General features: G+C 36.7%; 1 protein-coding gene across 1 annotated transcript; it reads left to right on the top strand.

The window, feature by feature from the left end:
- Positions 1–664: 664 nt before the first annotated feature.
- On the top strand, positions 665–25,584 carry TTC39C (tetratricopeptide repeat domain 39C). The gene is made up of 13 exons (XM_070942339.1): positions 665–712; positions 5,816–5,944; positions 9,402–9,516; positions 12,297–12,651; positions 14,281–14,449; positions 15,045–15,138; positions 15,777–15,893; positions 16,879–16,988; positions 19,521–19,644; positions 20,665–20,762; positions 22,869–22,973; positions 24,678–24,716; positions 24,984–25,584. The coding sequence occupies exons 1-13, from the start codon at positions 680–682 to the stop codon at positions 25,071–25,073; spliced, it is 1,578 nt and encodes a 525-aa protein (XP_070798440.1). The 5' UTR covers positions 665–679; the 3' UTR covers positions 25,074–25,584.
- Positions 25,585–26,242: the final 658 nt, after the last annotated feature.

Below are 26,242 nucleotides of genomic sequence, written 5' to 3'. Positions count from 1 at the left end.
GGCAGTATTATTCCAACACAAAACAGAAGAAGAAGATAGCAGTCAGGTTGGAGTACTCAGTCCAGCCTCTTTTGTTGCATCCCATATTTTTGCATGTGGAAGACAACATACTTCCCTTGATATCATGTCTGCTCTGCAGACTTGTTCTTCTTAGCAGTGAGTCACCATCACCACCGCATGCAATTTCTCTTTTAGGACCACCATTGAATTCTTCTCTGAAGAAGCCAGTTTCTCTTCCCTCTAAACTTGAAACTCTGGGCAAAAGAAGAAAAAAACATTTTCAGAATGATAACACTCTGGGGGAAGGCCTGAAATTGATTGTGCAACTCCGGCAACAGACACTGGTTAGGTTCAAGTGCAAGTCATCATAATTTTTTTTCATTTCAAGGAAAAATAGTTTTTAAGCATGTCACAAGATGTTTTAAGTATTTTGGAATAGTTGCAAAATCAAAATGTTTTGTATCCAGAACAGGCTTATGTTAAGTGTAAAACACTTCCAAAATGGTTGAAATACCCCATTTGACATTCAAAATAACACCTTCATGCTTAAAATTGGAAATTTGGGGAGGATTCATGATTGAAATCAAATTGAACATTGTGTAAATTCTGAACGAAGATATATATTTAATACGTATTAACTGTATTTTATTTTCCTTTCAACAGAAACCATAGTCCTTTAATGAGTTTTGGAGCCAGCTTTGTCAGCTTTTTGGTAAGTGAGTCCAAATACATATGTTGTTACTGCATGGCACATTGACTCCAGGTTAACTGCACGCGTGATGCGTCCTCTCTGCCAGGCTGGGTGCTTCCCAACAGAAATAGAACTAAAATACTTGTCTTAGCTTTAAGGTAAAGGTAAAGGTTCCCCTCGCACATATGTGCTAGTTGTTCCCGACTCTAGAGGGCAGTACTCATCTCCATTTCAAAGCCGAAGAGCCAGCACTGTCCGAAGACGTCTCTGTGGTCATGTGGCCAGCACTGTCTGAAGACGTCTCCGTGGTCATGACTAAATGCCAAAGGCGCATGGAATGCTATTGCCTTCCCACCAAAGGTGGTCCCTATTTTTCTTCTTGCATTTTTTACGTGCTTTCGAATTGCTAGGTTGGCAGAAGCTAGGACAAGTAACAGGAGTTCACCCTGCTACACAGCACTAGGGATTCGAACCACTGAAATGCTGACCTTTCAGTCTTAGCCACTGAGCCACCGCATTCCTGTTTGTCTTAGGTTTACTGCATTCTTAAACATTTTTTCAATCAGAGAGCATATAGATTGCAAAATAAGGGATTATCCCTTCACATGTGGATATGTACTGTTCATTATCAGTATGCACAAAACAAACCCAGTTCTTTAATCGTTGTTGAACAAGGCATGGAGCCGTGGTGGCGTAGTGGTTAGAAGGTAGTACTGCAAGCTAATTCTGCTGACTGCCAGATGCCAGCAGTTTGGCCGTTCGATTTTCACCGGCTCAAGATTAACTCAGTCTTCCATCCTTCCGAGATTGGTAAAATGAGGACCTAGATTGTTGGGGGCAATCTGCTGACTCTGTAAACCACTTAGAGAGGGCTGTAAAGCACTGCGAAGCAGTATATAAGTCTGGCAAGTGCTTATTGTGATTTGTTTCATATGTAACACTAAACCATATTGACTGGGGTTGTATATCACCAAAACCTAGCAAAATTATATTATGTGTCAGTATTCCCTTCTACTCTGTCACTCTGGCTGGATTCATACATTGCATAAAGCTTAAGGAGATTTGTTTGGAATTTACCAGTCAGTAATTTCTATAATAAGTGTGAGCCATCTATTATGATGCTGATAAACAAGTATCCTATTTACTTGAGCTCATAAGAAAATTAAGGAAAGATTTTAATGTAATATAAAGTAGTTGCTTCACTATCTATGAAAAGAAAGGATGTTGTGGTACTTTTAGGCCAAGTATATGAATATTACAGCTCTACTTCCATTCTTTATTGGCATTATGTTAAGAAACCCTGCCAAAAATACAGGAAATATCTTGTTTGATAACCTGTCTTGTAAATAGCTTGGTTGCTTTTATAAATCTGAAATTGAAGACAATTTTGTTTGAATATATTCTTGTCTTTTGTAAAAATATTGGAAATATGTTTTTCCTCCTTTATTTAAATGGATTGCTTACCTAGGTGGGATTTTTAAGTGAGTATAACAATCCAACATAGCAACATTATATCCTGCAAAGCTGCTTCTGTTCTAAATATAGCTGCAGTAGTTTATGTTCCAGTGTAATTGAGATCTTCTATTTTTTTTAAAAAAGGAAAATGTATTGTGCCAAAATGGAGATTAAATTAATTTAAGTGAGGCATTTCTGCATATCTTTAATTTGGTTGTAAGGCATAGAATTATTTAAATACATAGGCTTTAAATACATAGGCTTAGGAAATTTATACACATATAATTTGTGGCAATAACAGTAACTAGAAGAGAATGTATGTATCTTAATTATATTTTAGTTACTATAATACAGGGGTATCAAACTTGATTTCATTGAGGGCCGCATCAGGGTTGTGTTTTTTTTTTTATTGAAAAAGTTTTACAAACATCAATTTTTCCCCCATTTCCCCCCCCATCCCTCCCTAACCCCCCCAAACCCTCCCTCCCCATGACTTCCCCAAGGTGAAATCCATCTACATTGTATTATATCATACTTTACCACCCCTCTATTCTCCTCCCTGTGCACTATAAATTTCTACATAACAATAAACTATTTTGCCCCCATATACTATACATTTCTACACAACATTTAGCTAAAAACTATCTGGTACTTCCTGGTTTGGTATTTATTCTGCACATAATCTATCCAATTCTTCCACTCCCATGCATAAGTCTCTTGAGTCCGGTCTTTTAAGTATGCTGATATCTTCGCCATTTCTGCAAAACTGGCCACTTCAAAGTCCATTCTTGAATTGTAGGCATATCAACCCTTTTCCAATATTGACCAATCAGTAACCTGGCTGCTGTCACCATATACAATATCAATTTTGTTTCACCCACTGAGAAACCCTTAACTATACCCAGTAAAAACAAATGAGGAGAAAATTGAATTTTTTTCTTTAAAACATTTTGCATAACCCACCAAATTTTTATCCAAAAAGCCTTGGCTTTCTTGCATGTCCACCATATATGATAATATGTAGCATCTAAACAATCACATCTCCAACATTTCGGTTGAACATTAGGATACATACATGACAATTTCTTAGGATCTAAATGCCACCTATAAAGCATTTTATAAAAATTTTCCCTTATATTCTGCGACTGTGTAAACTTAACATTCTGAACCCATATTTTTTCCCATGTTTCCATCATAACTGGTTCTCCAAAATTTTGCGCCCATTTTATCATACAATCTTTAACCAATTCATTTTCTGAATCTCTTTCTAACAAAACATTATAAATCCTCTTAATATGCATTGGGCCTTTCTCTTTTATCTGTCTAACCAATTCTTCTTCATGCAACATTAAACCGGTTTTTTGATCTTTTCTCTATCTCAATTGAAGTTGATTATACTGTAACCAAGTTAAATTAATCCCTTCTTCCAACAGTGTGTTCAATGTCTTTAGTTGCCATCTGCCCCCATCATTAAAAAGTACTTCTTTATATAAAAAACCCCCAAGTGACTTTATATTTATATTCCGTATAATGTGACCAAGATCCAACCACAACGGTATTTTGTAATCCCATTTGAATCGGTGCTTCTTCCATACTCTCATCAAGGAGCTTCTAAGTATATGGCTATTAAATACTTTGTCCACCTTGTTTTCATAAAATAAATATGCATGCCAACCAAATTCAAGATCGTGGCTTTCTATATTCAATATTCCAGTCTTTGTCCTTCCAAACCAATCACTTGCTTGTGTAAACGCTGCAGCTTCATAATATAATCTCAGGTTTGGAAGTTTAAGACCACCCCTTTCACGAACATCTTGCATAATTTTCAGTTTAACTCTTGGCTTTTTCTCATTCCAAACAAACTTATTCACTCCTTTTTTCCATTCAGTCAAATATTTATCACTTTTAAGCACCGGAATCATTTGGAACAAAAATAAAAATCTAGGTAGAACATTCATTTTAACTGCTGCTATTCTTCCAAGTAAAGACAGCTGCAGTTTTTTCCAGGTTTCCATATCCTTTTGTACCTTTCGCCACAACACTTCATAGTTATTTTGAAACAGTTTTATATTTGAATCTGCAACTTGAACTCCTAGATATCTCACTTTTGATACTATTTCAAAGCCTTCCTTCCTTTCCAGTTCCTTCTTTTGATCAACTGTCATATTTTTAACTATCATCTTGGTTTTTTTCTGATTCAGTCTAAATCCTGAAACCATACCATATTCTTCTATGTCTTTCATCTGAATTATTGATTCAGGGTTGTGTTTGACCTTGGGGGGCCAAGGTGGTGTGGCCAGGGTGGGTGTGGCCAGTTCGTCATCAGTTGTGTCAGGAGCACCTGTAGTTGCCTGAGCACTCTGCCAGGGAAAACAAGCTCCTGAGGTCCATTTTCAGCTGCAAAGGCTTCTTGCAATACTCTGCCCGTGAAAATGGAGCTCTGTTTTCATGGGCAGAGGCACCGCGAGCCGGTCTTTTGCTGTTTCCAGGGCAGCGGGCTGAATCTGGCCACAGGGCCTTCAGCTTTACACCCCTGCTATAATACAAAGTTTCAGGCCAGCTCTGTACAAAATCTTATAACAATCTTATCAAATTGATTGCTAATTTCATTGTTTTTCATTGTTTTCAGTTTTTGTTTTTTTTTAAATTTGATTTATATGCCGCCCTTCTCCGGAGACTCAGGGCGGCTTACAATGCATTAAGCAATAGCCTTCATCCTTTTGTATATTTATACAAAGTCAGCTTATTGCCCCCACAAACTGGGTCCTCATTTAACCTACCTTAGAAAGGATGGAAGGCTGAGTCAACCTTGAGCCTTAGAGAGATTCGAACCAGCAGTAAATTGCAGGCAGCTGTGTTAATAACAGGGTGCGTAGACCACTGTACTATCAAGGCTCTTGATAGTAGTTTTAATAAAGTTATACCTTTAATATTTGTGGATGATGTGAGAAATAGTTTGACTCTTTTTGAATATTTACATTACCAAGAATTATTTCTTTTATTACATATGTAAAAAGGCAAAAACACATATCAAGGCACTGATTTTTAGGGAGTATAAATGCTCTGTTGTAAATTGTAATTCGGAATTGCTTAAATCTAAGTTGGTAAACAGAGTTTAAAATAAATTGTCATTAAAATATGTATATACTGTATATGCAGACACAGTTGTGGAATCATGATTATGAAGGAGTATTACCTGATATCTTAGTAATTACAATGATTTCTTGTTTAATAGTATATTATTTTTCTTTTAAGAAGATTTCAACCTTCTAGCATTGTAGGCAATTTACAGCTGTAAGTATACTCTGGGTATTTTTTGATTTTGCAAAAATAGTTTGCTAGTTTTCTTCAGAAAAGTGGCTTGTGAAACCTTAAAGATTAATTTAAGGTTTATTGCTGCATAATATGATAATACTCCATAGTGTAGCATATTCATTATATGATAATTTGTTAGTTTTTAAAAGGCCACAAAAATAATTTTTGAATTAAGTTCCCAACTTCCTGACAGCTGCTTATAAATGAAGGAGTTCTTATATATATCTTAGTTAATGAAGTTGCTTCAAAAAGCTTCTAAAAAACAATATAATATCATTAGTTTGTAAAGTAGTAAATATACGTTGAGACTAGTTTGGCATTTTTAAGTTCAGTAGTCTTTTTATGTTTTAACAGAATGCCATGATGACGTTTGAAGAAGAGAAAATGCAGCTGGCATGTGATGATTTAAAAGCTACCGAAAAATTATGTGAGAATGAAGAAGCAGGAGTCATAGAAACAATAAAAAATAAAATTAAGAAGAATGTAAGTGAAACATTGCCAATACATAGATGAATGAGTCCTGTGCCAATATGATACTGTTTTATATATGCCTGTCCTATGGGACTCCATAGCATATAATATGCAGTAATCTCATATTCAGTTTTGTTGCTTTTAAAATTTTGACATACTTTTTATGAACTCAGCCATCATCATCTCCTCTTATTCCTGTTTCCAGAGTACCTGACAAATGGCATTCAAGTAGGCATTTCTATCTAAAAATTGGCCTTTATATTATTATATATATATAGAAAATAATCCCAGGTAAAATTAGCTCTTATAATTTATAGACAATGTATTGTCTTCTGGTAGCCTAAACAAATTATAATCTTGGCTATGTTCTCTTTGTGTGTGTGTGTGTGTGTATATATATATATTATATATTCCTTTTCTCCAACAAGATTAGTCATATTGTTGGTGATCTGTAGGTAAACAAGTGGTCCCTTTTTCTCTGTAAAATTTTATGCCGATTTCTAGTTTTATTTCTTGTTCTTGCCTATCTGCTAAACATTAATTATGTTATTCTTAGTAAAACTTCAAGTTTTCTTCAAAAGATTAAAATCATTGGTGGAATTCAAATTTTTTTACTACTGGTTCTGTGGTCGTGGCTTGGTGGACGTGGCAGGGGAAGGATACAACAAAATCCTCATTCCCACCCCACTCTGAGACCAGCCAGAGGTGGTATTTGCCGGTTCTCAGAACTACTCAAAATTTCCGCTACCGGTTCTCCAGAACCTGTCAGAACCTGCTGAATATTACACTGATTAAAATCTGTCCTAGAATCATACCTAACCTTGAAGAAAAACAAGTTTTTCATCAAAAGGCTGGCCTAGTTCTTTAATCCAATCTCCTCTTCCTCCTCTGTTTCTACTTTTTAAGTAAGATGTAAATGGCAGCTGTTGTCCAATCATCATCTGTCACCAGTTACCATCTAGCTTTCAGAATTCATTTTACTAATGCTTTTACCTAGGTTGATGGAAATATTTGCAGCATTATAATTTAGTTGTTTATGTCTTTGCTTGCCTTTGGAGCTTTGTTTGTTTTGCTAACATTTAAAAATAAATAAATAAGAGCCACAAATTTACTTTGTGCCTTTAACTAACAATTCGGGTTATTACGTAACTACAATTGGCCTTCACTTAATTTGTTCCCATCATGTAAATATAATAATATCTACCTTCAATGGAATTGGAAAAATGAATTTTAACTAGTATTCCTATTAAACTGTCATATTCATGCTACATATCTTTCCTAGTTCAGTGGAATTAGGTGTAATAAACTTCATAGTCTATAAATAATTTAAGTTTTGGCTTCCTTTGAGAACATACTGCATTATTAATGTTGAGTGCATAGAATCTGAACCCTTTATTTAGTGTCACTATTTTATATAATTTCTAAAGGATTATGTGGAACTGGTCTTTGTATCTATTTCCTGATGTATTCTCCATAGGAAACTTGCTGTAAAAGACTAGGGAGAAGAGAGCCAATCTACTGAGGGAACAGTAGAATCTACCATTCTGTAGCACTATGTTTTTCACAGCTGGACAACATGGGAAAAAATATAAAGCATTTCGGGTTCAGAGTATTAACTTCCAGAAAAGTGCCAGATATCTATCTATCTATCTATCTATCTATCTATCTATCTATCTATCTATCTATCTATCTATCATCTATCTTCTATCTCCCTCTCTCCCCCTCCCTCCGTCTCTTTCTCTCTCTCTTTCTCACACACACACTGTATGACTGTAAGTGGTGTGGCCCAGAATGTTCCATTCTTAGAATGGTATGTTTTATGCATACAGTTGCAAGAAAAAGTATGTGAACCCCTTGGGATTACCTGGAGTTTTGCATGAATTGGTCATAAAATGTGCTCTGAACTTCATCTAAGTCACAACAATAGAAAAACACAGTCTGCTTAAAATAATACTACACAAACATTAGATGTTGCCATGGTTTAATTGAACATAACATGTAAACATTCACAGTGGAGGGAGGAAAAAGTATGTGAGCCCCTAGCCTAATGACTTCTCCAAGAGCTAATTGGAGCCAGGAGTGAGCCAACCTTGACTCCAATCAGTGTGATGATATTGGATGTGTTGCTGACAGCTGTCCTGCCCTTTAAAAACACACACCTGTTTTGGGTTTACTGGTTTCAAGAGCACTGTCTGATGTGAACCATGCCTCGCAGAAAAGAGCTCTCAGAAGACCTACGATCAAGAATTGTTGACATGCATGAAGCTGGAAAGGGTTACAAAAGTATCTCCAAAAGCCTTGATGTTCATGTTTCCACGGTAAGACAGACTGTCTACAAATGGAGAAAGTTTAGCACTGTTGCTACTCTCCCTAGGCGTGGTCGTCCTGTAAAAATGACTGCAAGAGCACAGCGCAGAATGTTTCATGAGGTAAAGAAGAATCCTAGAGTGTCAGCTAAAGACATACAGAAAACTCTGGCACATGCTAACATTTTTGTTGACACATCTACAATAAGGAAAACATTAAACAAGAATGGAATACATGGGAGGACACCACGGAGGAAGCCATTGCTGTCCAAAAAAAATATTGCAGCATGTTTGAAGTTTGCAAAAGAGCACCTGGATGTTACACAGCACTACTGGCAAAATATACTGTGGACAGATGAAATCAAAATTGAGTTGTTTGGGAAGAACACACAACACTACGTGTGGAGAAAAAAAGGGACAGCACACCAACATCAAAACCTCATCCCCACTGTAAAACATGGCGGAGGGAGCATCATGGTTTGGGGCTGCTTTGGTGCCTCAGGGCCTGGACGGATTGTTGTCATTAATGGGAAAATGAATTCCAGAGTTTATCAAGACATTTTGCAGGAAAACCTACGACCATCTGTCCGCCAACTGAAGCTCCGCAGAGGATCGGTGATGCAAGAGGACAATGACCCAAAGCATACAAGTAATTCAACAAAAAAATGGCTTCAACAGCACAGAATACACCTTCTGACCTCAACCCGATTGAAATGCTGTGGCATGATCTTAAGAGAGCGATTCACACCAGATATCCCAAGAATATTGCTACACTGAAACAGTTTTGTGAAGAGGAGTGGTCCAAAATTATTCCAGATCATTGTGCAGGTCTGATCTGCAACTACAGGAAACGTTTGGTTGAGGTTATTGCTGCCAAAGGAGGGTCAACCAGTTATTAAGTCCAAAGGTTCACATACTTTTTCCTCCCTGCACTGTGAATGTTTACATGTTATGTTCCATTAAACCATGGCAACATCTAATGTTTGTGTAGTATTATTTTAAGCAGACTGTGTTTTTCTATTGTTGTGACTTAGATGAAGTTCAGAGCACATTTTATGACCAATTCATGCAAAACTCCACGTAATCGCAAGGGGTTCAAATACTTTTTCTTGCAACTGTATCTAATTAATATGATGGTTCTGCTCTTTATTATTTTCAAATAGGTTGATGGGAGGAAGGCTGCCCCATCCATGATGGATCGATTGCAGAGGCAAATCATTGTGGCAGACTGTCAAGTTTACCTTGCTGTGCTCTCTTTTGTAAAACAAGAATTATCAGGTAAGCTGTGACATCTATTTTTTAAAATAATGTTTTCTAAAACCAGGATAACTTAAATGGTTGGATTCTAGCTTACAGTACAAAAACTTTTATATATTATGAATGCCATTGGTTTAAGACAGAGGTCCTCAAACTTTTTAAACAGGGGGTCAATTCATGGTCCCTGAGACTTGGGGGGCCAGACCGGCTGGGTGGGCGTGGCTAGGTAGTCATGTGACTGGGTGGGCGTGGCCAATTTAGTAGTCCATTAAACAATACACACGAATTAAATTTTAATTTGTTATGATCCTAGAGGTGGAAAGCAAGTTAGTGAAGGGATGTTGGTGGATGGGTGTGCCTTGGGTGGGAGGGACTTCTGTTTTTGTGTGTGTGTGTCTTTATCTCTCTCTCGCTCCCTCCTTCCATCTCTCCTTCCCACCCCCAGAGGCTGGGGAGGTCAAAAACGGGACTGTTTTTGGCCTCCTCGGCCTCCAGTACCACTCTGCCGCCCAAAAACGGGCCCATTTTTTGCCTCCTGAGGCCTCTGTGCATCCCGTTTTTGGCCTCCAGAAGGTGGGTGGGGGCCAGTGGGTAGGTGGGGCAGTCTCGTGGTCCCACTTGAACCAGATTAATGGCTTCGGTGGGCCGTATTCGGCCCACTGGCCGTAGTTTGAGGACTTCTGGTTTAAAATCTAATGTACTATATTTTTCAGACTATAAGATGTACTTCCCTCCCCCATGTGGAAAGGTCTGTGTGTGTCATAGAATGAATATTGCGGTGGGGGGGGAGGGGGGTTGATGAGGCGCCAGGGAACACTGGAGCCTTTGCTCCCAAGCAGCTGATTGGTGGTTGGATCGCCCTCCTGGAAAACTGCCGATCAGCTGTTTTATGTGGCCAAACCAAAATTTTGAGTCCAATTGTGGTCATAAGTCAAGGACGACCTGTATAGACTTGAAATAAGCTGGGGCCTCTAATACTTTGTTTGGGTGTACCGTGTGGTTGGAAGTTCTGTCACTTGCATTCTGTGTTATGAGAAGGGAGTGCTATGTTTTGTTATTAAGTAAATTAATAATGAAATTCAATTTTAATTCTAGCATCTTTTTGATAACACAATTTCTATTGTTAAAGATTCTGTTATTAACATCCTCCTTTGAGTATAGCTTCCTTTCTTAAATACAATTAAGTTAAATACAATTTTAAAACACCACAAGTCACACGTTTGGCATATGGTTACTAGTTCCTATTAATACTGGAAAAATATTTTTAATTAATCAGTTGATACATAACAGTAATATATTCTAAGCAACTGGTGCTTTACTAATTATTTTCTTAAGTACAAAAATATCTATGTATAATAGCCTAGAAGTATATGTGGAAATATATAAAATATCCTAACAGCTACTTTAAATAATTCAATATTATTAAGTAATGATGTTTAACAGAAAGTTATTCTGGCTAAAAAACAGCAAAGCTATATAAAGTTTTTAGCTATGTAAAGTTTTTATGAAATGTTCCTCATATTTCCTACTTTATTTCTGATTGCACCATCCAAGGTGAAAGGGGTAGAGTTTTTGTCCATTTCTCCATGGTTACTGAAGCATTGCTGAACACTTTTTGTACAAACGCTTACCTTGTGGTGAACCACATGAGAGCCAAATATGCTATGCAGCAGAAAGAGACTGAACGGCACAGTCTTGCAGTAATTTTAGCTTCCTGTTAAAGCTGAATCATGCTTCTGGAACAAATGCGTTATTGCAATAGACAGCTTGATTTTCTATATCTTGGAAGCTCTTGCTTTATTAATCCTTTAGAATAAATTACCATATCTGGGCTATAAAATTCAGATGATTGCTAGATATGATGAAAAGAGTTAGAATTTCCTCCATTTCTTTGCTGTAACATGTTCGTTGTTTAAATATCTTCAGCCCTGGTTTTACAGGCCGTTGCATAATAAATAGGGAAATAACAATTTTGTTGGTGCTACAGTAAATTGAACACTATGTTTTCTTAGTTCTTTAGCCTTATGATTGGTAGATACAACACACTAAATTAGAAAGTGATTCTTTATAACTGCAAAGCTTTTGATGTATCCTATCACAAAGTCAGAAAATTAAAAATATGTAGTGCTCAGATTATTATGATTTACTGCTTACTATGTTGAGTTGTACAGAGATAATCCTTGATTTACGACCACAGCTGAGCCCAGAACTTACGTTGTGAAGTGAAAAATTTGTTAAGTGAATTTTGTCCCATTTTACAACTTTTCTTGCCACATTTGTTAAGTGAATCACTTCCATTGTTAAATTAGTAACATGGTTGTTAAGTGAATCTGGCTTCCCCATTGATTTTGCTTGTCAGAAGATCTCCAAAAGTGATCACATGACCCTGGGACATTGCAATCATCATAAATATGAACCAATTGTCAAGCATTTGAATGTAAATCATGTGACCATAGGGATGCAGCAACGGTCATAAGTGTGAAAAATGGTCATAAGTCACTTTTTCAGTGCCTTTGTAACCTCAAACAGTCACTAAATGAACTGTTGTAAGTCGATGACTATCTGTATTTAGTTATAACGATTTGTTAATATTTCCAAATGATTATAGCAATCTCTCTACACATAATTACCCCTTCCTCACATATTGACTAGGAGAAAATAGGAATTGTAGTTCACAAATCTGGAGGGCATACGGATGTGGACATCTGGTTGGGACATAGATTTTTAATTTCTTAACCTAGAAAATCCTTTCTCTTTGACTAAACTTGTTTTATCTCTTTATATATTTTTGTTCCCCTCAGCTTATATAAAAGGTGGGTGGATCCTTAGAAAAGCTTGGAAAATCTACAATAAGTGCTATTCAGACATTAATACACTTCAGGATTTATATCAGAAGAAGATAACTCAGGAATCTTTGACTTCTGATGCTACAAATGATAATCATATTGCTGCAGAAGGTGTTACAGAGGATTCACTTAACAGACTGAAAGGTGCTGTTAGCTTTGGATATGGACTTTTTCATCTTTGCATATCCATGGTGCCCCCAAACCTGCTCAAAATCATCAATCTGCTGGGTTTTCCTGGAGACCGCCTGCAGGGGCTTTCTTCATTGATGTATGCAAGTGAAAGTAAGGACATGAAGGCCCCTTTAGCTACGTGAGTAGCTATATTGCAATGCTTTGGTAATAGCTTAGAACTGAAGTAAGTAAGTAAACTTCAAGCCGATGTAAGGTAGCAACATTGTCTTCTCTTTTTTAAAAAAAAAATGAAAACATCACCTAGTTAAATTAGGAGTTGTATTTTGATATGCTTTAAATTATAGAATTGGGCCTTTAAGAAAAGAACCTTATTGTGTCCTTAAATTATTTTTACTCAGTGCTAATTGTTGCACTCCGAAGAAATTCCAGTTAAACCATTCTTAAATTCTTCATTGTTTAAAACATTTTACTATCTTCAGTATTCATATTAAGACATTCTACTAAGAGATTATTTTTCTGTATTTCTATGCTTCTGTAGTAGAATGCTTTTTTAAAAACGCAAGTACTTGAGTTGGCATGCTTCTGTTCTTCTGTTCTTCAGCTGACAAGGAGCCTTTGTATCTCAGCTCCATTTCAATGAAAGGGTTGCTTTTCCACACACAAGTCTTAGATATAGCCTTTCTTCTCAACATAATGTCATGACTCAGTGGAGGAGCCTCTTTAACAGATTCTGCAAGTTCAAGGTTATCTTGGATCTAGCACTGATATTCCCTGAAACGGTCTGCTTTCTATTTAAGCTACCATAGGGCTCCAGTTCTGTAGTTCAACAATCTGGATAACTTCTAGGTGATTGCAATGAGACAATGAACATTTAAATTTTTGTTCATATCCAGTGGCTTCCCTAACTAATAGAAGAAATATAATTAATTTAAGCCCTTTAATTCCTCTTGTGAGAACCTTTAATTTTTTGTTGACAATGGTAGCAGTGTTACTGATGTCTGAAGTAACAAGAGTTTGTGAGTGACTTTGCTGTACATTAAAATTATTGGGTACTAATTTGTTTATGTTTAGAAGGCTGATTTATAATTTGATTGTATAATTGGTATGCTTGGTAGTGTTTTCTAGGGAATTCCATATCTCCTCTACTATCAGATTTCAGCTTCAGAAATTGAAGAATGGTTCTTTCTTTCATTCCACTTTTGTTAAGTAAAAGCTAACTTAATTGTTTAATGTTTTGATAAAACATCTCTGGTAAAGTAATAATTTAGCAACTGGACACTCCGTTTAACTTTTTGAGAGACAAGATCTGTGTTGTAGAAGGTGTTTTATATAGATAGGCAAAGGAATATCTGAATAAGACTCATTTAGTACAGTTTTCATTTAGTTTCTATCTAGACATTATGGAAACTATGCCACTTTTTAGAAGAGACATAGGAGAACACCAGAAGTGTTTCAGGTGCTAAATGGGATTTTAAGCCTACATATTCTTCATGCCTGCCATAATCAAACATTCAATTCTAGACTGCTTCACACAAAAGAGGTGTGAAGTTTTTATTATAGCCATTCATGTAATTTACTTGCAAGCATGTTCCAAAGAGGGATGTGAATGCTTGCTTGTTTCAGAGGGTGATTGGAAGCAGTAGATAATACTGTGTGCATGCTCTCAACCTGCCAGTCTAAGTTGCTGAAGTTCTAAAAAGCAGTTTGTTTAACGGACTGACTATTCCATATTACTGTATATTCTTTGATGCTTCTGAATTTCCAAACTATGGAACTAGCTAATGTCAATATCTCTTTATACATTTAGGTTAGCCTTGCTGTGGTACCACACAGTGGTTCGCCCTTTCTTTGCTTTGGATGGCAGTGATACCAAAGCAGGATTGCAAGAGGCTGAAGAGATTCTTCAGAAAAAAGAAGCTGCTTATCCAAACTCATCTCTCTTTATGTTTTTCAAAGGCAGAATACAGCGGTTAGAGGTACTACAAGCTTTGACCTTGGTAGTTCTTCAGATTCTTCTATGATGTAGTAGTTTAAAAACAAGAATGTCCAGAGTCTGGCAGTAGAACTATGCTACTACTAGTGGAAGTACTATGACATTGTTTTGTGTACGGTAATATTGTGGCATGTGTTAAGTCCTTGTTATTCAAGTTCTTCGACTCAGAGTTGAATGTGGGTCTGCAGAAAGGGGTAGTTTGTGATCGATATTTCAGAATAGTGTGGGAATTTGTTGATTTGTTTTTCAACAAACTGAGGGATTTTCTTCAGGAGCACTGTTTCTTTTCCCAACTACAATCAGTATTCTTTATGGCATTTCTCCTGGTTGTTGTCTTTTCTGTCACTATCACATATGAGCTGACAGTTTTAGAGGACATGAGTGCAAGGAAGAAGACTAGAGTGCTGAATTTTATATTGATTTCAATAACTAGTCCACATTTTGTAATTCTTACAAGCATTTCACGAGATGATCATTGCAATTAACTTTCTTTTATACTGTTGTATCATGATTTGAATTTTTAAAGTTCATACTTACGTACTTCCACATTTTGATTGCAATTTTTCTTCTCTTTTTAGTGTCAAATCAACAGTGCCTTGACCTCCTTCAATACTGCTTTGGAACTTGCAACTGATCAGAGAGAGATTCAGCATGTCTGCCTCTATGAAATTGGTATATGATAACTTTAATGTTTCCTTTCTGTATAGATATAATAAGTATCAGAATGTTTCAGTCTCCAGCATATTTATTTGATTTCAAAATTTATAGGGCTGCCCAATTCAAACACTGTGACTCCGGATGACATATAGAATAAACATTCAATAGATCAAAAGGAAGCAAAACAAAATCCAATATAACAATGAACAGCATATAAATATAAAATGGCAACCAGGCAAATAAGAAAACGACTACATGTCACACTCAGTGCCTAGGGAAAGAGCCAGATTTCAATGGCTTTCCTCAAGGCAAGAAGATTTGGGGCTTGTGATATTGGAAGGTGAGGGGAGGGAATTGTTGCAGAGAACAGGGGCAACCTCAGAAAAGGTAGAATTTCTAGGTCTCATAAAATGACAAGATTTTAAAAAGGAACCTGGAGCATGCCCTTTCTGTTGGTCCCTCAAGAAACTCAGTCTTGTGCCACATAGGGATTTAAAGGTAATACCTAGCACTTTGAATTGCATTCAGAAGCTTATTGGGAGCCAGCTTGCAGAATATATTTTGCTATTTTTAAAAATTATCTTCTTTTGTTATGAATAATATATAGGACATACATAATTTCTGTGTTCAACAACTTTGATTGTCCCTTTTAGGCTGGTGTAGCATGATAGAAATGAATTTCAAGGATGCTTTTGAATCATTTGAACGTCTTAAAAATGAATCAAGATGGTCCCAGTGTTATTATGCCTACTTAACAGCAGGGAAGTATTGTTATATGATTCAGAAGTATGTGCAGTTGGGGTGGAAATAATATAGTGCTTGTTCTTTGGTGTGTCAACATATTTTATTAATAAAATTACTCACATAAATAAATACAACAGTTTCAAAAATATACAGGTAGTCCTTAATTTATTGGGACCAAATTCCCATCCCATCGAGTCACACCTGATTTTACAACCTTTTTTGTCATGGTTATTAAGCAAAATACTGCAGATGTTACGTGGATTATGCAGTTGTTAAGTGAATCCAGCTTCTCCCATTGGCTTTGCTTGTCAGAAGCTAGATGGGAAGGTCACATGGCAATCAAATGACCCTGGGATGCTGCAACTGTTGAAAATACATGACAGTTGTCAGGCACCCAAATTTTGATCATGTTACCATGGGGATGTTGCAATGGTAAGTGTGAGGATCAGTTATAAGCCACTTAAAATTATCAGTGCTGTTGTAACTTGAATGGTCACTAAACAAATGGTTGTAAATTAAGGACTACCTGTATTCGTTGCATTTCTGTTGTGTCACTTATAGTTTTGAACATACGTTGTTCTTGCATTATTTATTGGTAGGTCTATACCTACTTAATCAATAAGTAACCCTGTGTGCCTAATATTAAATATAGTAATGATAGAAAGCAACTAAAAGCAAACAAACATGTAAATGGAGCAAAACCCAACAAATAGCAATTATCTTACCAAAAAAATTGCGAATGCATCACATCCTATATTTCAGTATATTTTATATTTATTTTTATAAGATCTTAAAAGTATCTTAGTTGCTATTCAAAAAGCAACACTGAACCTGCCTGCAGATTTGCTGTTTAGCAGACATGATTCAGAAAGGAAGGGAAAAGGAAAGCCAACAAATTAAGAATCAATGATTCATAAAATTTTCTACATGTTTAATGAGCATGTGGGATTCTCAGTGAGGGGACAGGACCTTTTGTTTTAAATTAATGAAAGGAATTGCTTTTTATTACAGTGTGTCAAGGAGCTACTGGTGAAGTGAATGGTGCACAGACTGTTTTCAAGGAAGTCCAGAAGCTTTTCAAAAGAAAAAACAACCAAATTGAACAATTCTCAGTCAAAAAGGTCAGGTGAATGTAAATTGGACTGAATTAGTTCACCGGTGATCAATCGGCAAGGACCACATTTAAACCTCAGATTTCCTCCCTTTTTTGTGATCCTCAAAATCCCCTCTAACTGTGCTGCTAAACCTCATAAGTATAAGTCCCTGGAAAATAATAGGAAAGGCTCTAAGGTAGAAGAAATGCAATTTAAAAAGAAGAAAAAAAACCCTATTTTGCTTCCTCCCCCCAATTTGCATTAGCTACATCTTCTGTCTTGATTCGATTAAAGATGGATGCAGTTACAGGCAATAACCTAACTGTAGTTTGTTTATCTAGTTAAGGTATGAGAACCAGCTCTATTTGCAACAGGTGACTTTTTGGAAGGAGGAATAAGATGATGTTGAGTGACGTCAAAGATGTAACAGATGAGATAGTGTACATTTTTCTATAGGGATCTGACTACAGTGTATAAATCATGTTCTGTTAACAATATGCTTAGATATATTACTCCAAAAAAGCACCATGAAAGAAAGTGATGCTCATACCTATTTAGTGCTAGCTTGTGCCAGCCAAGGCAAGAATTATGGGAAATAGCACTTAGACTTATATACCACTTTACAGTGCTTTACAGCCCTCTTGAAGTGGTTTACAGAGTCAACATATTGCTTCCAACAGTCTGGGTCCTCATTTTACCGACTTCGGAAGGATGGAAGGCTGAGTCAACCTTGAGCCTGGTGAGATAAATTGTAGTCAGCTGGCAGTCAGCAGAAGTAGCCTGCAGTACTGCCCTCTAACCACTGCGCCACTGTGGCTCATGTAGGTGTTCCCTTGTTCTTTGTCTTTTAACCTTGTTGCCGATAATAGTGTGAAGGAAATTGATTGTGCTGGCTTAAGAGGTTTTTTTTTAGAGAGAAATTATTGTGGAATTTCTCTAGCAAAAGAATGAGCTTGGAATTTCAGACTGCTTCTATTCAATCCTGCCTGAGCACTTGAAAAGGCCCTGGGTGGAATGAATCACTTGGCAGGAATACAATCAGCACACACACAGCAGTAACTAGAGGTTTTGGGTAGAATATTGCAGTGTTCTTTTTCTAGTGGAGGAAAGATATCTCTGCCTCATCCAAATTGTCATTCAGAATAAAATATGCCAGATGGCTTAATTAGGATTATAAACAATGCAGTTATTTCCTTTAGCAGTCAGTAATTAGCAATTGATGGTAATCTATCCAGGAATAATTTGGACCACTTGTGGTGAATTTTGGCAAAATGTACATTTATTCAGTATTTCTGACAGGATTTTGTGCTATGATTTGTAATCACTGATAATATCTTAAACTATAAAAGGGAAAAAAACTACACTTCAAGCTACACTTAAGGAAATAATAACTTTTTAAAAATATTTATTGGTTGTAGCCCTACTTATTTGATCATTACTGTTTGGTTAATGTGGGTAGTTTGTATTTTAATCTGTGCATTTAAAATTGTCTCCTCCAAAAATAAAAATAAAAAAAAATCATTATTTGGAGCCAAGGCTTCTAAGTTCAAACTGAATGTCAGAGATCAAACAGACCTCTTGCTCTGTGTTCCAGTCCTTAGTTACACAACAATTAAAAGCTGAATTGTTATTCTCTCAATCTCTCTATCGATCTGTTTCAGGGCCAGCACAAAGCCGTCTCTATTCTTGTGACCTTTACTACTGTGTAAAAAAAAAGAAAAGAAAAAAAGTTTAGGAATAGCACTCTTAGGTTCTTATCCTAGGCTGACTGGAGCCCTGAAAAATGAGTCATAGGGCTCTACATTCTGGGATTGGAGGCTAAAACATGAAGAATGGTTGCAGGAATTGGGTATGTCTAGTTTAATCAAAGGAAGGACTAGGGGTGGCATGATAACAGTGTTTCAATATCTCAGGGGCTGCCACAAACAAGAGGAAATCAAGCTATTCTCCAAAGCACCCGAGGGTAGGACAAAAAGCAATGGGTGGAAACTAATCAAGGAGAGAAGAACTTAGAACTAAGGAGAAATTTCCTGACAGAACAATTTATCAGTGGAACAACTTGCCTTCGGAAGTTTTTGGTGCTGCATCACGGGAGATTTTTATGAAGAGATTGGGCTACTATTTGTCTGAAATGATACAGGGTCTCGTGCTTGAGCAGAGGGCTGGACTAGAAGACCAAGATCCCTTCCAACTCAGTTATTCTATTCTAAAATTGTTGGTTCTCATGTTGAACTTTTAATGCTTTTCATGTTTTCCCAGTGTAATCTCTCTCTCTCTCTCTGTCTCTTCCCCCCCCCCACCGTCTCTGTCACTGTCTCTCTCTCTCTCTCTCTCTGTCTCTCTCTGTCTATCATCTATGTCTGTCTGTCTGTCTGTCTGTCTGTCTGTCTGTCTGTCTGTCTGTCTATCTATCTATCTATCTATCTATCTATCTATCTATCTATCTATCTATCTATCATTATATTACACTGGGAAAACATGAAAATATATCCCCATGCTTAAAAGTACTTGCCCTCAATTTATTTGGCAAATAAAACCAGTATCTGATCTGTTTTCCAGGCAGAGAGATTTAGGAAGCAAAAACCAACCAAACAACTTTGTGTATTGGCATCCATCGAGGTACTGTACTTATGGAAAGCTCTTCCAAACTGTTCATTCACCAATCTACAGCATATGAGTCAAGGTATACATGTGAATTCTGCTTTGCATACTTTTGCATACAGTCTGTCTTCTACAAGACAATACATTCTCCTGTCCCTTTTTTAAATTGCTGCTAGCAAGCAGTTTGTGCCACTTTGCAGCAAGAAGCTGATTTCCTGGTCTTATTCCTGTACCTTGACCTGATTAATTCTAATGCATAAAATATTAAGAAATAAGTTGATAATATAGTTAGTCCTCAGGTTATGTCCACTCATTCAATAACCATTCAAAGTTAAGATAGCACTGAACAAGAGGATTAGAAGTTGCAGCCATTGCAGTTTCCCCATGGTCATGTGATCTCAATTTGGGCACTCAATAACATACAGTTACAATGGTTGTAGCATTTTATGGTTACATGATTGCCATTTGCAACCTTCCCTGCCAGCTTCCCACAAGCTAAATTATTGGGAAAGCTGGCAGGAAGTCACAAGGTGCTCCCACTCCTGCCACTTTTTCACCCGTCCTTCCATGCTCTATAGTGCCTGCCTGTTCTTCCCTCTAAAGTGCCTGCTTGCCCACCTCCCGTAGCACCCACCCCAGCACCTGCTGGATCACCCACGCTCCATTGCAATTGCCTGTGGCACTGCCCCCCCCCCAAACACCTTAGCGCCTGACCTTAGCACCTGCCCACCTACCCGTAACTCTTACTTTTCAGCCTCCTTCCTGAATTCTCCCTCTTCTCATCAGTCCTCATTTATGATACAGGTAGACCTTGACTTGCAAGCACATTTGAGCCCAGAATTTATGTTGCTAAGTAAGAAATTTGTTAAATGTGTTTTGTCCTACTTTATGACTTTTCTTGCCACATTTGTTAAGTGAATCACTGCAGCTGTTAAATTAAAATTAAATTAAAAGCTTTTTTAGCAGCTTTTTAAATAAGCCTGCCTTTGTTTGAAGAATTTTGAATCTAGAGAATGGTGGTTGTGGAATGAAAGAATAGTATCAATGTCAAATGTATACTGTCATCATTGTCATTTATTCCTGTCCTTTTCTCCTTTTCAAGCTTGCCAGGAAATTGAGGATTCAACGGTCGTTGGTTTGAAGAACTTGCTACTTGGTGCCATACATAAATGCTTAGGAAATGCTGAAGATGCTGTTCAGGTAACTGAGAATAGAGTGAAAATATGCTAGTATATTCAAGAAAAAAAAATCCAATTATCAGTTAACAAGAAAACATACCAATAATGGTAATAAAACAAATGAAAATTTTAGTATGAGAATATGTAGAGCCAAAGATAGAATGCCTTCGACTTATAGGCCAAATTCACTCTGTCAGATCATAACCCATCCCATAGAATTCTTACACTTTCTGTCTTTGTTTCTTCATTTATTTCCCATTTCCTCTTTCTCTCTTTTTTGTTTTGCTTGCAGTAAATTTTCTAATTAATCCCAATATTACTAAGCTATTTTTTCTCTTTAAAACCTTCTATCTTCCTTATGACCTTGCCTCCATCCATTCCCAATTCATTCAGAGTCTTCTAGTTTTCCATTGCATCCTTGTCTGCTACTTGTATCACCAGTAATTTTGACAATTTTCAGTTATGCATCACTATGCTAGGTGGGCTCGTGATGCTATAGCAGTATTGATCTGATGTTACAGACTAAAGAAGCCTAGACGGGATGAAACAGGCTGAAGATGAATCCCAACAAGTCTGATTTACTGTTTATTCAATGATCACCAGTCTCTCTGTTTTATCTGATGACAGATAACTTTATATTAGGTACCGTAGTAGTCCCCTTGAAAGAGCAGATCCATGACTTAGGTATCTTCTTAAATTTATGACAATTGCTGGATGGGCTGTGTAGAAACTGTATCTCTCTGTCAGCTTCAGATGTTGAATTAGTTGTGGCCCTATGTAGAATGAAAAGGTCTGGGTGTATAACTACTGTTCTCATCTGTATTCGGACAGACTACTGCAATGCATTCCACATGCATTGGTTATTCAAATTGCATTAGTATAAAATGCATCTGCTCTCATGCTGGCAGAGGAGAGCTGCCCCAGCTGTGTAACATCTGTACTACAGGTAGTGCATTGGCTTTCAATAAGTTTCCAAACACAGCCCAAAATGTTAGTTTTAATCTTCAGTGCTCTGGCACTGATGATGTTATCTTGCTTGGGTAATGAAACTGCAAGAAAATAGCCAAGCTCAGAAAGCACCAAGGACCCCTCACTTTAATGCAGTAAATGGCTTGGCTCCCAAGCAGTGTAAATCTGTCTTCTCCTGGTGAAATTGGTCATTCTGGTGGTGGGGGACGGGGCCTTGAATACAGGATATGGGGCTACTGTGTTTCCCCGAAAATAAGACCCTGATTTTATTTTTTTGAACCCTGAAATAAGCGCTTCGCCTTATTGCCATGCGCTCAAAAGCCCGATTGGGCTTATTATCAGGGGATGTCTTATTTTGGAGGAAACAGGGTAATTGAGGTTCATTGGTGAGATTTATCATTGGTGGTTCCAACCATGTTAAATAACATTTGCCCAGAAAGGAAATTGGCACCAAGCCTTACCGTTTTTTCATAAAACAGTGAAGATTAAACTATTTTACAATCCTTATGAGGACTGTTTTCACTTAGGATAAAGAGAATACCTGTATGATTGCACTGTATTATCATTTATTATTTGGGTTGTGGGTTTTTTTTAATGATTTTATTGTAATTTGTTTGGTTGCTCTACTGTAAACCAGGATGACACTGGAGATGCTGGTGAGACTTATGGTGATTTATAATATTTCTCTTTCTCTCTTACGTACGTATTCCTTCTTACTCAATTGCAATTAATAGCATTACATAAAACCAAAGGTTAATCGCCACTGAATTTGTTTCCTAATGTGTGAGATCAACACAGCATGTTTAGTCAATTTTTTATTAATTGTTTGAAATCCAGGAGCACTTCAGAAATACTTTTAAAGGTTTTTCTGATCTTTTTTTTTTTTTATAAAGAATGACATTTATTGATAGTGACTGCAGAGATTATGTGTATGTGTCAAGTCTTTTCTATTCAGCAAGTTTTACCACTATCACCTACTATTTATCCATAACCACTAGCAATTATTTCCCCATCTGGTTTTGATTTGGTTCATTTATCAATTTAAAATGATAATTGGCAAAGGAAGAGATTTTATGACTGGACTAATAAAAGTTTCTGAGTCAAGTACAAAAAATGTATTTTTGTTCTTAAAAACAATGGGATAATTTTTCTTTTGCAGTTCTTTCAAAGAGCCCTAAAAGATGAACTCTGTCGCCAGAACAACCTGTATGTTCAACCATATGCTTGCTATGAACTTGGCTGTCTTTTATTAGAAAACCCTCAGGTAATTGGGGGGCGGGTGTGGTGGTGGTAATCTGAGAATATATTTTTATTCCTACCCTTTTTTCTGCAGTTGAAATGATAATTTGTATCTTTGACTAGATTGATAGTCTCTGTTCTTCAGAAATGGGGAAGATTGCAAAAGGGGATTACATGACCCTGGGACATTGCAACTGTCATAAATGAGAGTCAGTTGTCAAGCATCCAAATATAAATCACGTGACCATGGGGATGCTACAACGGTCATAAGTGTGAAAAATGGTCATAACACACTTTTTTCAGTGCCATTGTAACTTTGAACAGTCACTAAATGAACTGTTGTAAGTTAGGGACTACCTGTACTTGGAATGCCCCAGGTTTATTTGCACCTTTCTTATATAAGAGTGGTTTGTTGTTGCTTTTTGTCCTCTCTCTCCCTTTTTTTTTCTTTTGCTTGTTCTAACTCACTTTTAAATTATTGTAAGCATTTGCAGCTACAAATGTAGGTAGGATTCTTTCTCTTGCTGTCATGTTTAGGAGGAATAAAGGAATGAAGTTAACAAGGCTGAGGTAGAGGAAGTCAAGAATTGCAGCCTGAGTAAGAAGAACCAGTGTGAGTAAGGGCTGCCTTAGACTAGCATGACTCTTCTCTTATAATTCCCACATGGAGCACCTAAGAGAAAACACCAATGGTGAAATGCTACCGGTTCGCACCAGTTCGGGCGAATCGGTAGTAAAAAAAATGCTACCAGTTCCTCCGAACCCGTATTTCTGACGATCAGCTATGCCGCACGATTTAAAATTGCTAGAAAGCAGGAAATCCTGCTTTCTAGTGAATCTAAATCACGCGGCACAGCTGTTCCCCCCCTCATTCTACTTACTTTCCCAAGCTCCTTTTCCCACGCGAAGCATGTGTTTGGTGCGCACTGTGCATGAACGCACCGCACATTTGGCATTCACCGCACATGCACACACGTTTGGTGCACACTGCGCACCGCACATGCACAGCCAGCGAACCAATGACAAACCGGTTCAGATTTCACCACTGGAAAACACCCTTCTCTTTTAAGGCTTTTAAGAAAAGAGTAGCAGAAAATAACTTATTTTCATGACTACAAATGCAGTCTGCATTTTATTTCAAGTAGCTGCACTCATTAGAAAACAGAACAAATTAGTTACCTCCAATATTTTCTAAAATACTTTCTTGAGGAGCTCATTTATGTGATTATTCATCTTTTTGCTGGGAGTAGTTAGTGTTCAAATGAAAATGATTAATTTCCAGTATTTTTAAAAATCTTCTGAATGATATTTATTATTATTTATTAGGTTTTTTTTTTAAAAAAATCCACCTTTATTATTTTTTAAGTAACTTAAGGCATTCTCCTTCCTCCTCTCCCCCTTCACCCCGCAACAACAACCCTGTGAAGTGGGTTGGGCTGAGAAAAAATGACTGGCTCAATCTCATCCAACTGGCTTTTATGCCTAAGGCAGAACTAGAATTCATAGACTCCTGGTTTCTAAGTCAACACTTTAACCACTACACTAAACTGACTCTATTACTCACTAAAGAAGCAAGTCAGATTTCTGTAGTTAGTATTTTCCTAATTAATCTTATTATCATACTTTTATTTCCTATTTCGAGCTAAATATTGTGTTATTATTATTTTTGTTTTCTGTTGCTGGAAGATGACATCGAAATTTCTAAAACGATATTTGCTTCTTCCTACAGTCTGTCCCAAGAGGTAAAGTGTTACTGCTTCAGGCAAAGGTAATATTCAGAATTGTTTTGAGTATTTTCTTTGCTGTATGGTGGGAGTCTCTTTTTCCTTGCAGTATATGAATGAAACAGACTTATTAATTAGGGTGAAAGAAAAAAATCCCTATATTCTTTTGTCTTTACTATTGTATTTGCCTTGGGGAATTAGAAAACATGTTTAACTTACAGTTAAAACAATACATATCTTGTATATACCTTTAAGTTGTTGTGCCTCTTTACTGCCATGGGTTTAATTTTTACTTTTATTTTCTATTACAGGAAGAATTCACAGGGTATGATTTTGAGAACAGGTTACATGTTCGCATCCATGCAGCATTAGCCTCTTTGCGAGAAGTGGTCCCCCAGTGATGAACAGAAAGGCCTCCCATCTTTTCTTTATCGACTTTTGCACTCTAAGGACAAAGCTGTCAGGAAGATTAGCTTTCCTCCAGAAAACCTTCCTGTGCAAGAGATGTTTTCCTAAAGATGCAAAGCTGGTTATGGAAAAATGTTAACAATCTCAACAATTAAGGACTCAGCCAAAAAGGTTAAGTGACCTTAGGCTCAAACAACTGGTGATTTCTTATGCATATGTCCTTTTTAAATTAGGGGAAGCTAGGCATTGTGTTCAAGCCCAGCCACACAGACAGGGGATGGTGCTGGAGAATTCCTTTAAATATTAAAGTCCTTTAGTTCCAATGCTTAGAGATGTCTTTTTTGTTTTTTTGTTTTTGTCAAGCTGGAGATCGTAGCCTGTGGTTGTACAAATGAACCAACAATGAGCACACTTTGATTTTCTGTATCAATATTGGCTTGATTTCTATTATTTTTCCCATTTCTGAATAGCTTATCCATCCTTTTATAGAAAGGAACCCTTTTCATGGAAACAATACTATAAAGTTGTTTCAGTATGCTATAGAAATGAATAGTTATATTCAAAAGCCAACTGATATGGAGCTGGAAATTTGCCTGGTGCATTTACAGCACAACAGACTTGCCTATGGAACTTTTCTTGGTCATTCAGATAAATGTAAATAATGAAATCTGCTCCCATATTTATTTTAAATTATGAGAATATATTTAGAAGCTTTATTTTTTAGCCAAATGTTTATTTTTAAAATCCTTAAGCGTTGTGTTAAACATTTGATACCTATTTAAATGGTAGTGTGGATAATTGGTTGTCAACAAGGGATTTGTGGATCACTCACGTTGCTAAAATGTAGGTTAAATATGAAAAACTTGCCTTCTGGCATTTTAAACCTATAATATCCCTTCTGGTTGTAGAACTTTTAAAAGAATATAACACAGTAGAATTTTATTCAATTTTCTGACTTTTAATGTTGTCACACATTATTTTAGTGTGTATGTATTTTTAAGGCAAATATTGGTTTTTAAAAAACAATTTTTAGCATAATAGCTTTTCCTATATACTGTGAAGCTTTTTTTTTTATGGCATTAAAGCCTTATTTTCAATTTCTGAAATTTCTCTTTCACAACTCTGGATTCTCACCTGATCTGCTAAATGCTTTATCTTGTTT

This window comes from Pituophis catenifer, unplaced genomic scaffold (genome assembly GCF_029215685.1).
Source record: "Pituophis catenifer annectens isolate HBS135680 unplaced genomic scaffold, rPitCat1.0.hap2 SCAF_3, whole genome shotgun sequence".
In the NCBI taxonomy this organism is placed as follows: domain Eukaryota; kingdom Metazoa; phylum Chordata; class Lepidosauria; order Squamata; family Colubridae; genus Pituophis; species Pituophis catenifer.
This window is presented reverse-complemented; position numbering and strand designations above follow the sequence as displayed.

Coding starts and splice junctions, on each gene's coding strand:
- TTC39C (XM_070942339.1), top strand. CDS start 680: ATGAGTTTTGGAGCCAGCTTTGTCAGCTTTTTG. Junction 713..5,815: donor CCAGCTTTGTCAGCTTTTTG/GTAAGTGAGTCC, acceptor ATGTTTTAACAG/AATGCCATGATGACGTTTGA. Junction 19,645..20,664: donor TCTACAGCATATGAGTCAAG/GTATACATGTGA, acceptor CTCCTTTTCAAG/CTTGCCAGGAAATTGAGGAT.